Here is a 13,672-nt window from a genome sequence, read left to right on the forward strand (position 1 = left end):
AAAGCAAAAAAACAAAAAACTGTCTCCTTCCATATTTTTCTTTTCTCCATGTCTAAGCCAGTAGTAAATGAAACCTTTCTAGCACGGTCAATTTTCTCTATAAAAATATAAAATCCATGGATGGCTAAAATGCTTAGTGACAACATAAAGTCATTAGGATCCTCCTCTATTACATGTACTTGTAACACTAAACCAAAATCCAGATTACACTTATTTTTATCATGGCCCTTGTACCCACAACAGAAACAAATATACACAATAATCACAGCTTTTTCCTGTGCTACCCTTTCATTAGAAGCATGTCTGCCAAAGTGGAAGATTAACACATGTCAAAGCCAAGTCAGGCAGTGTTCTGTCCCTCAAAAAAGCAGGGTCTCTGGGCATTTCTGAACATCTGAACAGAGGGCAGTACTACCTGACTAGTAGGAACAATGGAACTGTGAACACAGCATGACTTGAAGTCAGATGAACTTGACATTAAATAACTGCCTAGTATTGCATGACATCGTTACAGAGTTGCATGGCAAGTTAGGACATATCCATAAATGGGACTCTAATAATTTAAGAGTTAAATGCCCATCAGACTAATTTTGTCATTAGACATCAAAATATTTTGGCACTGGCTTTATTAGCAAATGTAATTTTATGGTAGGTATTATGAACACTGCTCAAAAGTTATTCTGTGTTTCAATACATGCATAATTATTGAAAAATTTAACTCTGACAAAGTATATGAGCAGTGTAGATTTGCAGAAAGAATTTGATTCAGAGAACAGCCAATCTGGGTTTAAATACCAGGAGTGCAATTCAAGAGCTGAATCTGACTGTTGATTTTTTATGTAGCTTGTATCCCATGTATTTATCTGAGACAAAAATAACTGCCACTTGTAATGTTCAATAAATGGCATTTGTAAGAACACTCTTTATAAACAGTTCTTAACATATATTTGTGTGTAATATGCAACCTTACTAACTTAGTCAATATTCTATATAAAAATGTAACAGCTGTGGATGTCTAAAATAGCTAGTAACACTATAAAGTCACTAGGATCCCACCCTTTTTTATAATTGCAACATTAATACCTAAATCCATATTATATTTATAAATATAACATAACATATTTTATTGAATCTGTTAATAGCCTTGATATTTTTACAGGTTATATTAAAAAATTCTCCTGCTTCAGGAAAATATTGTATTTAATGTTAAAAATCTGTCTAATTTAGATAATATGATAGTCTTAAACTATTGCCTATTTATGATTAATTCATTAACATGTACATCCACATTATTTATATTATTTTAAAAATTCTTAATAGTCAAGATGGAAATATTTTTAAATAGTAAATTTCCATTTTTTTCTATTTTTCAGCAGTTAGCAGAGATAAAAGGATCTCACTGTGTAGTTTATATGGCCCAGGATGGCCTTGGCCCATGATCTTCCTCCAAGTGCTTAGAAACTGTAGTTACAGATTTGCACCAGTACAGAAGGTCTAAATAGACACCATTGTAAATAGTCAAGGTAAGATAGATATCTAAGATTAGATTTTAAATGTTTTTACAAAGCCATGGTAGATTTTATATATATATATATATATATATATATATATATATATATATTCTTATTTTACATATCGATCCCAGTTTCCTCTCCCTCTCATACCCCCAAGCCCCCTCCCATTCCATCCCCCCAACTCCACAGGGAGGGTGATGCTTTCCAGGAGGGGTCATCAAAATCTGTTAAGTCATTTGGAGTAGGGACTAGGCCCTCCCTCCTGTCTCTAGGCTAAGGGAGTATCCCTCCATGGGGAATGTGTTTGTTCCCAAAGTCCTTTTGTGCACCAGGGATACATCCTGGTTCCACTGTCAGAGGTCCCTTAGACTGCCCAGGCCTTCTAACTGAGACCCATGTTCAGGGGGTCTGGGTCTGTCCAATGCTGGTTTCTCAGCTATCAGTCTGGGGGTCCATGAGCTCCCCCTGTATTGTTTTAAGAAGCTATTTGTACTACCTTGTGATGCCACAGACACATGGTGAGAATAAGTTATTTACAACTTATGAAGCCCGTGGGAATAATGTGCTTCTGCGGGATATGTTTACGTCACACACACACACAAATCACCTCTACAGAAAATAGTAATGGATTTGAACATACATCATCTGTACTTTGTTACTGGGTAAAAGTGACACTAAATGGCTTCTTTTCACTCTTATGCTCAGGTAAGAAAACCAGGGTGTAAATAGTTTATGACTTGTAAATCTTGGATTAACAGCAAGTTCCTGTGATTCTGAAGTCTAAACTTAGGACTGGATAAATGGATCATATACTGCTCTTGCAAACATCCCCAACGCTGTTCCCTGACACCCACTGTTGGCTCAGAGCTTCCTGGAAGGATGCAATGTCCCTGGCCTTTGAGGTCACTGAATTACTGAGCGCAGATGAAGATGATAATGATGATTATGATGATATTATCTGATCTCTACCACCTCTAGGTTCAGGAATGCAATACCCATGCCCTTCTTATAGTATACACTATACTATAAGCACCCCCTATATTGGACATTAAGAATTGAATAGGGAGCAAATCTGGCCATCATTCCTGGCCTTTATACGGGCTTAGCAGAAGAGAGATTGAGTCCCTCAGTGAATAGCTACATAAATAAATGTATGGATTTTAAGTAGTGATAACCAGTTCCATGTGGAGATATGTAAGGTAATGAGAACAGATACACAGGAAGACCACTAGCTAATTCAGGATGGTAAGCCTTAGGAAAGGACACTGAGGATAGGATCCAAAGGACAAACGAGGGTGGAAGAGGCATCCAGTTGGAAAGAAACTTCTTAAACCTGAGAACAGCATGTTATGAAGACTGGGCGGGAGGGAGAATATATGTTTGCCAATTTTGAAAGGAGACCATGTTCTTTGGAAGGCAGAGAATGTGAAGTAGGCATGAGAGGCTCACACAGGCAGCTCCTAAAAGTATAATAAAAATTTCACAATCAGAGGAAAACTCTGTCTTGTGGGTAGATTTAAAAATCTTTTCCTGGGGTAGAACCATGGGGAGGTTGGATCTGGAGAGAGGTAAGGTGAGGGAGAGATTGGGAGGAGAGGAGAGAGGGGAAGCTGCAGTCAGGATGTATTATATGAGAGAAGAATAAATTAAAATAAAAAAAAATAAAATATACAACAAGGAAGAGCTTTCATCTGTAAACCAGTACAACACAGAAATAGAAAAGGTGTGTAGGAGAAACCTAATCTGCAGCACCTCAGAATACTGTTTGTGAAACGTCAGGCACTGGACAGAAAAATCTATATAATCTCATTCAAAAACATAAGAGTAGACCCCAGTAATGAAAAGGGATGTCATAGTCTTGTATGGAAAAATTAGTATCAGAAACAGTTGCTACTAAGATCATTGTATTAGTTCAATACATATTTACAAGAATCCCAAAGTGGCTTTTTTAAAGGAAGAAAAATGATTTTCATGTTATTATCAAATAGTGAATGCTGTAGAATATCACAAGGTATTTCTGGAAAAATGATGTTAGTGAAAGAATATTTGTTTTTGGTATACCAAATATCAAATGTTGTTTTTGTTAAACAGCTGTAACCCAAACAAGATGATATAGCAACAATGAAAGACATAATTCAAGACAGGTTAGTGGGGAAAATTACAGGATCTAAAGTATGTGTCAGAACTTTTGTGTGTCTTCAATAGTAAAAGATTCATTGGAACATCTTTATTTTCAATTGTGATCTGAAAACATATCATCACATTATTTTTCTATGCAATTGCCTCTGCGATATATTTCAAGCATATTTGCAATTAATTATATTGGTTTAGAATATTATCATAAGAAAAAGGGTGCACTGTTGGATGTAATTAAATGTTATGACAATAATAATACTGAGCTTACAGTAGCTGAAAATGACTTGTGAAGTTAATTTACCAAATCCATCTTTCACGTTTAAAGGTACATCAGCGAAGATTTCAAAGGTCTCAGAGGCTGACATCACCTGCTACAGTTAAAAATTACATGTTTTTGAAGAGATAGTCTTTATATATTTAAGTCACTGTGAGAAATATTTGTCATAATATTGATATATTTAAATCACTGTGAGTAATACTTATCAAATACTTGAAGAATAATGAGTCTGGAACAGACGAATAACTATATACCATTAAGTCTGCAAACTTTAGTTGCATATAAGCAGTGTTACTATATTAAGAAAATATTTTAAACTGGTCCTTTGATCTCAAAGTTACAATATCAAATTGAAAACAGATGAATTAAACATCTGTTTCCACAGCTATGTCTTTAGACCTTTTAAAAGATTTACTCTAGTCATTCCCATTTTTATCATCATGTAATTAATTTAGAAATGTCCCCAGAAGAACAAAGGAAGCAGTCTTAAAAAGTTTTCTCCCACTTGTGTAAAGTGTTTAAGTTTGATAATTGTAGCAACTGTGTTATAACTGCAGAGAATGTGTGATTTATACTATGTGTAAAGTGGTTCTTCACACAAAGCCTTAACCTAGAAGGAATTATTCAAAGAAGTTTATGAACTTTGGTTCCTGGATGTGTTGCCATAGTCACTTGCCTTTTGCCTTAAAGGCTGCTCCATCCTAATGTGTCTACTTTTTTTTTTTTTTATGCAGGGAGGATGTGAGAACAGCAAATGTAATTGCTGCAGAGGCCGTCACGTGCCTTGTGATTGACAGAGAGTAAGTACATTGCTTTTTCTATGCATAGCACACACTCATATCAGCCATATATATGTTTCTGGAATTACTCATGGTTTTGTAGAGCTCTAACACTTGTTTAAAATAGTTTCCTTTCCAGATGAGTTCTGTGTCTTTTCGTGTATTATTTTTAGAAGCAGCCAGCTCTGCCATTCTAGCCTTGTAACCTTTAATAAGATACTTAACCACTCTGAACTTCAGCTCCACAGGCTCACCTGAAAAGTGAAGATAAAGCAATATCATAGGGATATTTTGAGGATTAGTAAGAACACATAATTAAAGCATTTACAGAGTCCCTTTAATTCAGGTGGTGCTCAGCTAGTATGGGCCATTTTGGTGTCCTATTTAGAACCATCATTGTTATTACTTTGAGTATGTTTTTGGTTTCTCTTCTGTTTCTCTATCCTGAGACTCCTACAAGTAATGCCAAATGATAGACTTAACAGGAAGTACTGTACAAAGTGAATTAGGGAGGGAGGGTTTGAAGACGAAGTATGTAGTTGGGAGTCGAATTCCAGCTTGTGATCATGGGGCCATTTATAGGAGAAATGTGTAATATAAATAGGTTTAAAAAGGGTAAATACAAATAGTTGAATATATAACTAAATTAAAGACCAAGAAATAAATTAAGGATATTGTTAGGACAGAGAAATTTAGATGTAGAAGAAGAATCAGTTCAGGGGGCATGATGATATTCCCCTGAGAACGAAATCCACTGATGTGCTTTCTTGGATGCTTAAGACAGAAGTTCTTCAGGGAGTCATAGATGTGGGCAGGAGCTCCTGCTACCACTACCATAAAATTAACATTAACATTGCCTACATAGAATTAGCAGCTGAAGTTATCAGGTGGAATTCTATGAAAGAACAGAGATAAAAATCAGAATTTGTTGAAACTCAAGTTAAGTTCAGACAAGGGAAGAAAAACAGATGAAAGAGAGGCCAAGACCATAAGAGACAGAGCAGTATAGAAAAAGAACATGTCACAAAAAGAGATAAATTTAATCCTAAGTTAGAGAAATAGACAGTGAAATGTCACTTCACAACCAAGAGTTTTCTAACAAAACTGGATAAGACAGGATTATGCTGTGGCGAGGATAGGCTGGCTTGTCAGAGATCAAGATACTGAATTACAGCTAGACATGGCAAGAAGTGTGAAAACTATTGCCCAGTGTGGTAGCTGCATGTAATTATGTACACCTCAAAAAGCTAGAAGAAAGGACTTTTAGTGCATTCCCAACAGACAAGTAGGAAACATTTGAGGAGATGGGTACACTTAACTGAATTAAACATTATACATTATATGCAAGAATTAAAACATCATGTTACCCTTCTAATACACACACACACACACACACACAATTTTTAAAGTTTAGTATGTGAATTAAAATGAATGTAAAATTAGAGAAAGTGTGAATAATGTTAAGTTTTAGAGAGAATTCAGATAAATGAACTCATATCCTTGATAGGAATGCAGATTAGTGTAACCATAATAAACCATCATTGAGTCACTAGCTCCTAGGTGATAAAGAGACTGAAAACCAGTATGTCAAAAAGGTCATGATCTCTTTGCAATTATTGCGGCATTATTTATAATATGCTAAGATATGAAAACAATCAAAGTGCCCATTGGTGGATGAATGAGTAAAGAATACACAGTACATATTACTGTATATATAAAGACTATACAGTAAGTATTCCTCGGCCTTAAGGGGTGAAGTCGTGCTATTTATAACATTGGTGAATCTGGAAAACTGCTAAATGAAATTGGCCATGCAAAGAAAGATAAATAACATCTGAACTCGATCGTGGATGTCAGAAAGGAAGGGCAAAATGGTGGCTATGAGAAGCTGGTGGAGAAAGAAGGGAATAATAGGGAGTTGTTGATCCGAGACTAGAAGTTTAATAGGCAGAATGGACCTTAAGATGAGCTGAACCTTAGAGTAACTATTGGAAATGGTGTCATTATCACTTTGATTGAGACACATCTCACTGTGAAGCTCTTACTAGCCTAGAACCCAGTGTATAGGCCAGGTAGTCTTGAACTCAAGGAGATCTGCTTGCCTCTGCCTGCTGAATTCTTGGATTTTAAGGTGTGTACTTAGAAAAACTGTTGTTTTGTGTTCTTAGACAGATGGAAGGCTGAGGCAGGCAGATGTTGAGTTTGAGTTCAGCATGCTGAATCAGTCTGAGTCAGTCCAATGCTGGTTTCCCAGCTATCAGTCTGGGGGCCTATGAGCTCCCCATTGTTCAGGCCAGCTGTCTCTGTGGGTTTGTTTCTGTAGGCTGGTCTTAACCACTTTGCTTATCACTCCTCCCTCTCTGCAACTGGATTCCAGGAGTTCCGCTCAGTGTTTAGCTGTGGGTGTCTGCTTCTGTTTCCATCAGCTACTGGATGAAGGTTCTAGAATGGCATATGAGTTAGTTATCAATTGCATTATCAGGGAATGGCATTTAAGGTAGCCTCTCCACTGTTGCTCAGATTGTTAGTTGGGGTCATCTTTGTAGGTCTCTGGGCTTTTCTCAAGAGTCAGTTTTCTCTTCAAACCTATAATGGCTCCCTCTATTATGGTATCTCTTTTGTATGGTATCTCATTTATTCCTCCCCTAACTCAATCTTCCTGGTCACACATGTTCTCATCTCCTCCCTTCCCCTTTCTCCTAACTCCCTCTCCTCTCACTGCCTCCCCCCACCCAGCACCGCTCCAGATATGCTCAGGAGATCTTGTCCCTTTCCACTACTGTGAGGGACCTTGTATGAATCTCTTAGATTCCTCCTTGTATCCTAGTTTCTCTGGTGGTGTTTGTTATAGGCTGGTGATCCTTTGCTCTATGTCTAAAATCCATATATGAGTGAGTACATACCATGTTCCTCTTTTTGTGACTGAGATAACTCACTCAGGATGGTTTCTTCAAGTTCCATCCATTTGCCTGTGAATTTCAAGATTCCATTTTCCCCCCTGCTGAGTAGTACTCCATTGTGTAAATGTCCCACATCTTCTTTATCCATTCTTTAGTTTAGGGGCATCTAGATTGCTTCCAGGTTCTTGCTATTACAAATAATGCTTGAAAGAAAGTAATTTACTGTGTATAAAAGGAGCATACGTGTGTCCTTCCTCTTCTGAAGTAGGACATGGGAACCCTTGGGAGTTTTCGTTTTCCTCTTTAAGTAGAAAAGCATATGGGAGAGGTCCAATTTCACATACAGATGCAAAGCATAAAAACTGAGTATTTGAAACTAGGGACTTATAAGTTTTAAGGGATCTCGAGCATCCAAGAAAGCATTGAACACATAGCTGAGAGGGGGGAGAGGGAAAGAGAGGGAGGGGGAGAGAGAAAGAGAGAGAGGTGCAATGGAGGGATCCTGTCAGAACTGCTGCTGGAACCTAATTTATGTCTAATTAGTGGGGCATTAGGGCATCGTTCTGTGCAAACAGATGGCAGACATTACGGCTGTCAGCAAAAGGAGCTCCCTTCACTAATTTACAAGCTAGGTACCATGTTCCAGAAGCCAGCGGTAACACTTTCCTAGGGGGAAGCAAAAGAACACCATTGTAACCAATCATGAATGTAAGGCTTTTATTTTAAAGAAATGCTCATTGTCAGAGCAGAAAGCATTCCCTCCAACAGCATTCCCTGAGGATTTTTTCAATCTTATATCCATTTCATTATCTTTGCTCCCTCCAGTGTTGCTCTCCCTGATGCCTGTCTTTCCAGCTTTGACATCGTATCTGATGTTCCCACATTTGTCTTCCCTTTCCTCTAAAGCCATCATATCCCTTTGCTATTCCCACCACATACACACCTGTTTTTCATTTCTGCATGTCTTAAGTGAGTTCTTCCATTTTCCAGGCCTTTAGTCTTTGATAAGGGCTAATTAAGGATTAAGGTATTTCTGTGCAAGAGCTGTCTGATTTTATGATATGCCCACTAAAGACTAAAAAGTGAGTGAGAATCTGGAAACCTGATTTAGGTTTTCAGGAACCATCAGAAAACAGAGGAACGATTCAGAAGGGAAGACTTAGAGACAGTGGTCCAGGCACACACACCATTCTAACCACATCAATCATTTCAGTTTCCTGAGGGATTGTGTACCATTGGTAATATGTCCACCTAGGTCACCGGTGTCTTCTTCTTTATATAGCATACCATTCTCTGTCCACATGATTGAACCATTGAGACTCCATATGCCATGTCACCTGTACTCATATTACTTAACTGAGAGGGCGATAAACTTAAAATATTTCACAGTGTTTGCCTTTCCTACAATCTAAGTGATTTTTATTTTGGTTCATTTTTTGGGGGGGAAGGTTGGGGTGATGTGAGGATATTGGCAGGATGCTTACAAGAAACAAATGTGCCTTGTGCCTTGTTAGAATGCTGTCTGCTGCAATCATTTAGCCTTTTTCTTTTTCTCTTATTGACTACTGTGCTTTTCTAAGCAAGTAAGAAAGATAAAATCCCAAAGTTTAGAAAGACACTGGATTAGTTTAGCTTAATGATGTGAGTTGAATTATAGTCCATCCTTAACAAATGTGATCTAACTACAAAACAAGCACATTTCCATAAAAAAGAAGGCTATTCCAGGAAGGAACAGTCAGTGTCATTTAAAGTCATAGAGAAAAGATAGAGGGACAGCTCTGCATGATGCTTGCGTTTCCTAACAACACCTTAAACTGGTCCTAGACATTGCACTGATGCTAGTCCTCCCAGCTTCTCTGGCTAGGATGTGCACTGAGGAGTTCCAGACCCAACTTAGCACAGCTGGGACAGATCTCACCGCTTACTTGTCCTGCAGTAGCCATCCCTGGCTATATACTTGTCATTTATGAGATTTATTTTTTTTTTGAAAATAAATTTTTTTATTTATTTTATATAACCAAGTCCATTTAAATGAAAGCAAACATGTATAGACAATATTTGGGAATTTGGGTGTTGTTCTTTCCAAACTACTTCCTGCTGGTAAGGGGCGCTGTTGTGGGGGATTCAAAGAAGATTCAGCAATCCTGGCTATAGTCTGTAAGGCTGCTTTGTCCAGATCTACTCTGTCACACAAAGAACAGAGTGCTTAATAGAGTATATAGACTCTATTAAGAGTCCAACATCATTAATCTTGATGGGAAATGATAAAACTTAGCGCATTGTTATTTACAAATCATTGTTTGAAAAATTTGACAGGTTTTAATTGGTTGTTCAATAATGAGTAGTCAGCCATGAGATTATACACATCATACAATCAGCAGGGTGTGTGTGTGTGTGTGTGTGTGCAACAATTAAAGAGAAAGAGGTCATGGATTCAAGAAGGAGTAAGGAAGGGCAAGAGAAGACTTGGAGGAACAAGAGAGAAGGGAGGGTGTGATGTGATTATATTTTAATTTAAAAAATAATGAAAAGATCATTGTATGAAATTCGTGTTGAACTTCTATATATTTTCAATACAGTAAAGAAAAAGAACATGAAATTTCATAAGAGATTAGGTGAATTAGAAATAGCCTAAAAGTTGTTTAAAAAGGAGAGACTGGGCAAGCTTTCTCTGTGGAGGGCAGATAACAACTTCCTCAGGTTTGTGAGGTGTAATCTTTGTCACTAAAGCTTACGTCTACCATTTGTCTCCAAAAATGCCCTTTTTAAAATCTTTCTCAAGGTGAATCTGTTTTGCAGGTGAGGATCCAAGTCCAGGAGTACCACTCAGTTTACACTGTTTAATCATAACAATTAGTAAGACAGTTGGTAAAGTTGCATGCTTATATTTTAGGGTCTTTTGGTAGATCTTAGAATTTTAAAACAGACCTTGTAAACCCACTCTTACACATCCTCTAGTTAAGAAATGAGAGTTCAAGCCAGGTAGTGGTGGCACACACTCAGAAGGCAGAGGCAGGGAGATCTCTGAGTTGGAAGCCAACCTTCTCTACAAAGCGAGTTCCAGGACAGCCACTGCTGCTACACAGAAAAACCCAGCCTCAAAAACAAACACACACAAAAAAATTATAAATAAATTTAAAAAAAGAAACACACACACAAAAACAAACAACAACAACAAAAAAAAAAAACATAGAACTGAGTCACAGAAGAAATATCCATTTCTAGCTCTTTATTTTTATTGCTGGACTGAACTATACACCTCATGATGTGTGTCAATACTGCCTCCCCTGCATCACATAATGCTTTGGATGACTGAGACAGGAAACTCATATACTTACATAGTGGAATAAGCACATATTGAACCTCCATTATGTGTTAAATTTTAGACTCAGTGCTTTGAGATGATAGATAATAGATAGATGATAGATAGTTAGATAGATAGATAGATAGATAGATAGATAGATAGATAGATAGATAGATAACTATGAAAACAGACAGTTGCCTTCAAGGAAAATCACACTTTTGAATGAACAGATAAGATCAAAATAAAGAAGAAACTGATGTTTTATAAACAGAGCGGAGGTATCTGGTACTAATTCTACTACTTCTTTAAAAACAAGAGGAAAATTTTCAGTGAATAAAATTTTTCAGTTTCAAATGACATTCCATTTAGATAAACACCCCTAAAAGTCAGATCCCAAACATTCTGGTTAAATGGTTGCAATTAATTGATTAATATGTGAGGTTCACAGGTTCATTAATTCAGTTATTTTAGTTGACTGCATCAAAAACATACAGGCCCATACTGACTCATTTTTGTTGCCTCTCATGAGAAATTGTCCTCCTGGTTTGTTTTTGTTTTGTTTTGTTTTACTGTGCCGTGGTCCTTTTACTTGCCATGTCATGTGTTCCCATTTTCTATTTCAATTTACATTCTACAAATATAAGGACAGAATCTGCTTTGAACAGCTATGTGAGGCGCACTCTACTGACCATTGAGTACTATAGAGCACATACGAGAGGAATTCCAGGCACACACTAGGATGCAGAATCAAAATGTTTCCTTCTTGCTTTGTTTCTCCAGTGCTGACAGCCAGCCATTACTAATCAGCATGGAGGAAATCTTTAAAACATAAGACACATTTTCAAAATGCAGTGAAAGGGCTGAAAACATCTGAGCATGGGGATGGTTGCCTATAGTTCCCCATACTTGAGTAGCTAAGGCAGAACCTTTGTGAGTTCAAAGCCAGTCTGACTCGACGTATAAAAATAATGTAAACAAAAATAAAAGGTGAGAGAAAAAAGTCAAGAACCAGGACACATTCTAAACCAAATCCTGTTCTGCTACCCAAGGACATGAAAACATCAGCTTCTCCTACCTAATATTAACTTGTGTTCCTAACAGTTCATGAATAAACAAATAGTAAGAACTGAGGGCAGAAGATGTTTTGCCTGAAGCATCTCAAGGAACTTTTTGAACAAAGAGACATATGAGCAGCTAGGTTCTTTTAAGTATGAATAGGAGTTTTACAAACAAAGGAAGGAAAAGTAAAGGCAGGCACTCCTGAGGGTGGTGCTTGTACAATCACAGACTTGAGGGCTTTTGTGCAGTACTGACTAGAATGTGCTAAAAAACCAAGAGTACACACAGAAAAAACGGGGGGGGGGGGAATCATACAGATAGAGGCTGAAAGTTGAGTTTGGGAAGGACAATTGGGCTTAGCTTATCAAGAAATATCCTAACAGGAGCTAGATTCAGCAGTTAGGAGCATAGGTTGCTCTTTGCTGAGGACCAGGGTTCTAATCCTAGCACCTACATGGTGATTCACAAGTTTCTGTAACTCCAGTTCCAGGGAACTGACAACCCTTCCTTGTCTCCACAGGTACCATCCATGTATTCATATGCATGATGCATGCATGCATAGGTAAAGAGTCATATGCATAAAGTAGAAAACCAATATATTCGTATTTTTTAAAAGTAGTCTCCTGGTATCTCAAACTAAGGAATTTGGTATTATCCTTTGAGCACTAAGGGACCAGGGGAGAGCAGTTGTTGCTCTGTCATGTATTTGTCTTTGAAGGGAGGGAGTAGAGAAATATTGGTCACAGAACAGAGGAAAACTAGCAGGAGGAGATTGTTCCGGCAAAGTCACAACAACCTCAAGGGATGTCCATTAAGGTAGAGAGTTTTAGACTTGCGTTTCAACTTGAGTCTGAAGCGGAGTAGGGCGATTCTGGAATGTTCCAGTTGAGAGAAGTGTCTCTTGTCCAGGACTTAGTGAATGCCTAGAGGAGGTCAGTGATGAGAGAGATCCAGTTGCGAAGGAAGAGAATGATTGCTTCAGCTGTGGACACCATAAGTTCCAGTTTATTCAGACGTCAGAATAAAGTGACCATCACCAGCTAGCAATGCCTGTGTTTACCTCTAACATTCAAAAGACAAATGGAAGTTGACACTGGATTTCATAGCAAAACCCTTAAAATTGTAAGCAGCTTTGCTTTAAGCCATTATTTTGTTCCTTACTAATAATAAATAACTCCATTTTCCCCGCCAATCCTCCAAAGCTTACTGTTTCTGAGGCTTGAATTTTTGTGCAATGTTTTTTTAGATTTGTTTGAAATTCAACAATGCTTTGAGACTTATAGACTTTTTATATGAATGAATAATGACATAAGCCAAACAAAACACTTTATTTTCTAAAATTTAAGCATGAAACAGCAATGTTTAAAATAAAGTAACCTTTGGAATATCACATTTGCCAGTCTGAGCAGTGGTTCTAGCTGCTTATTTGGGGAGGCAAATATAATGTGTCTTGTAGAGGAGTGGGTACAGGGGTGGGCAGAGGCCAGGAGCACTTTCAGATAGAAGTCTAACAGTAAGATTAAAAACAATGGGAAAATCATTAAAGTTGAAATCTGCACCAGATACTCTGCACATTTTTTGGTAGAGTTAAGTAGATTTGCTTATTTTAGTGGCACACTTCCCTGGTGAGACAGTCATTATAGGCCCAGCTGGGTCATCAAGAATTGAGGCTTTCCTTTTCTTTTCAATATGTCTCACAGTTG

General features: G+C 37.6%; 1 protein-coding gene across 2 annotated transcripts in view; it reads left to right on the forward strand.

Moving 5' to 3' along the window:
* Prkg1 (protein kinase cGMP-dependent 1) overlaps positions 1-13,672 on the forward strand; it is a 1,151,895-nt gene that overhangs the window by 1,017,991 nt on the left and 120,232 nt on the right. For both annotated transcript variants that reach the window (XM_051199947.1, XM_051199946.1), the window contains exon 8: positions 4,662-4,727. In XM_051199947.1, coding sequence (XP_051055904.1) covers positions 4,662-4,727 — 66 coding nt within the window. The remainder of the gene's footprint in view (positions 1-4,661; positions 4,728-13,672) is intronic.

The sequence above is a fragment of the Phodopus roborovskii genome, unplaced genomic scaffold, assembly GCF_943737965.1.
Source record: "Phodopus roborovskii unplaced genomic scaffold, PHOROB, whole genome shotgun sequence".
NCBI lineage: Eukaryota > Metazoa > Chordata > Mammalia > Rodentia > Cricetidae > Phodopus > Phodopus roborovskii.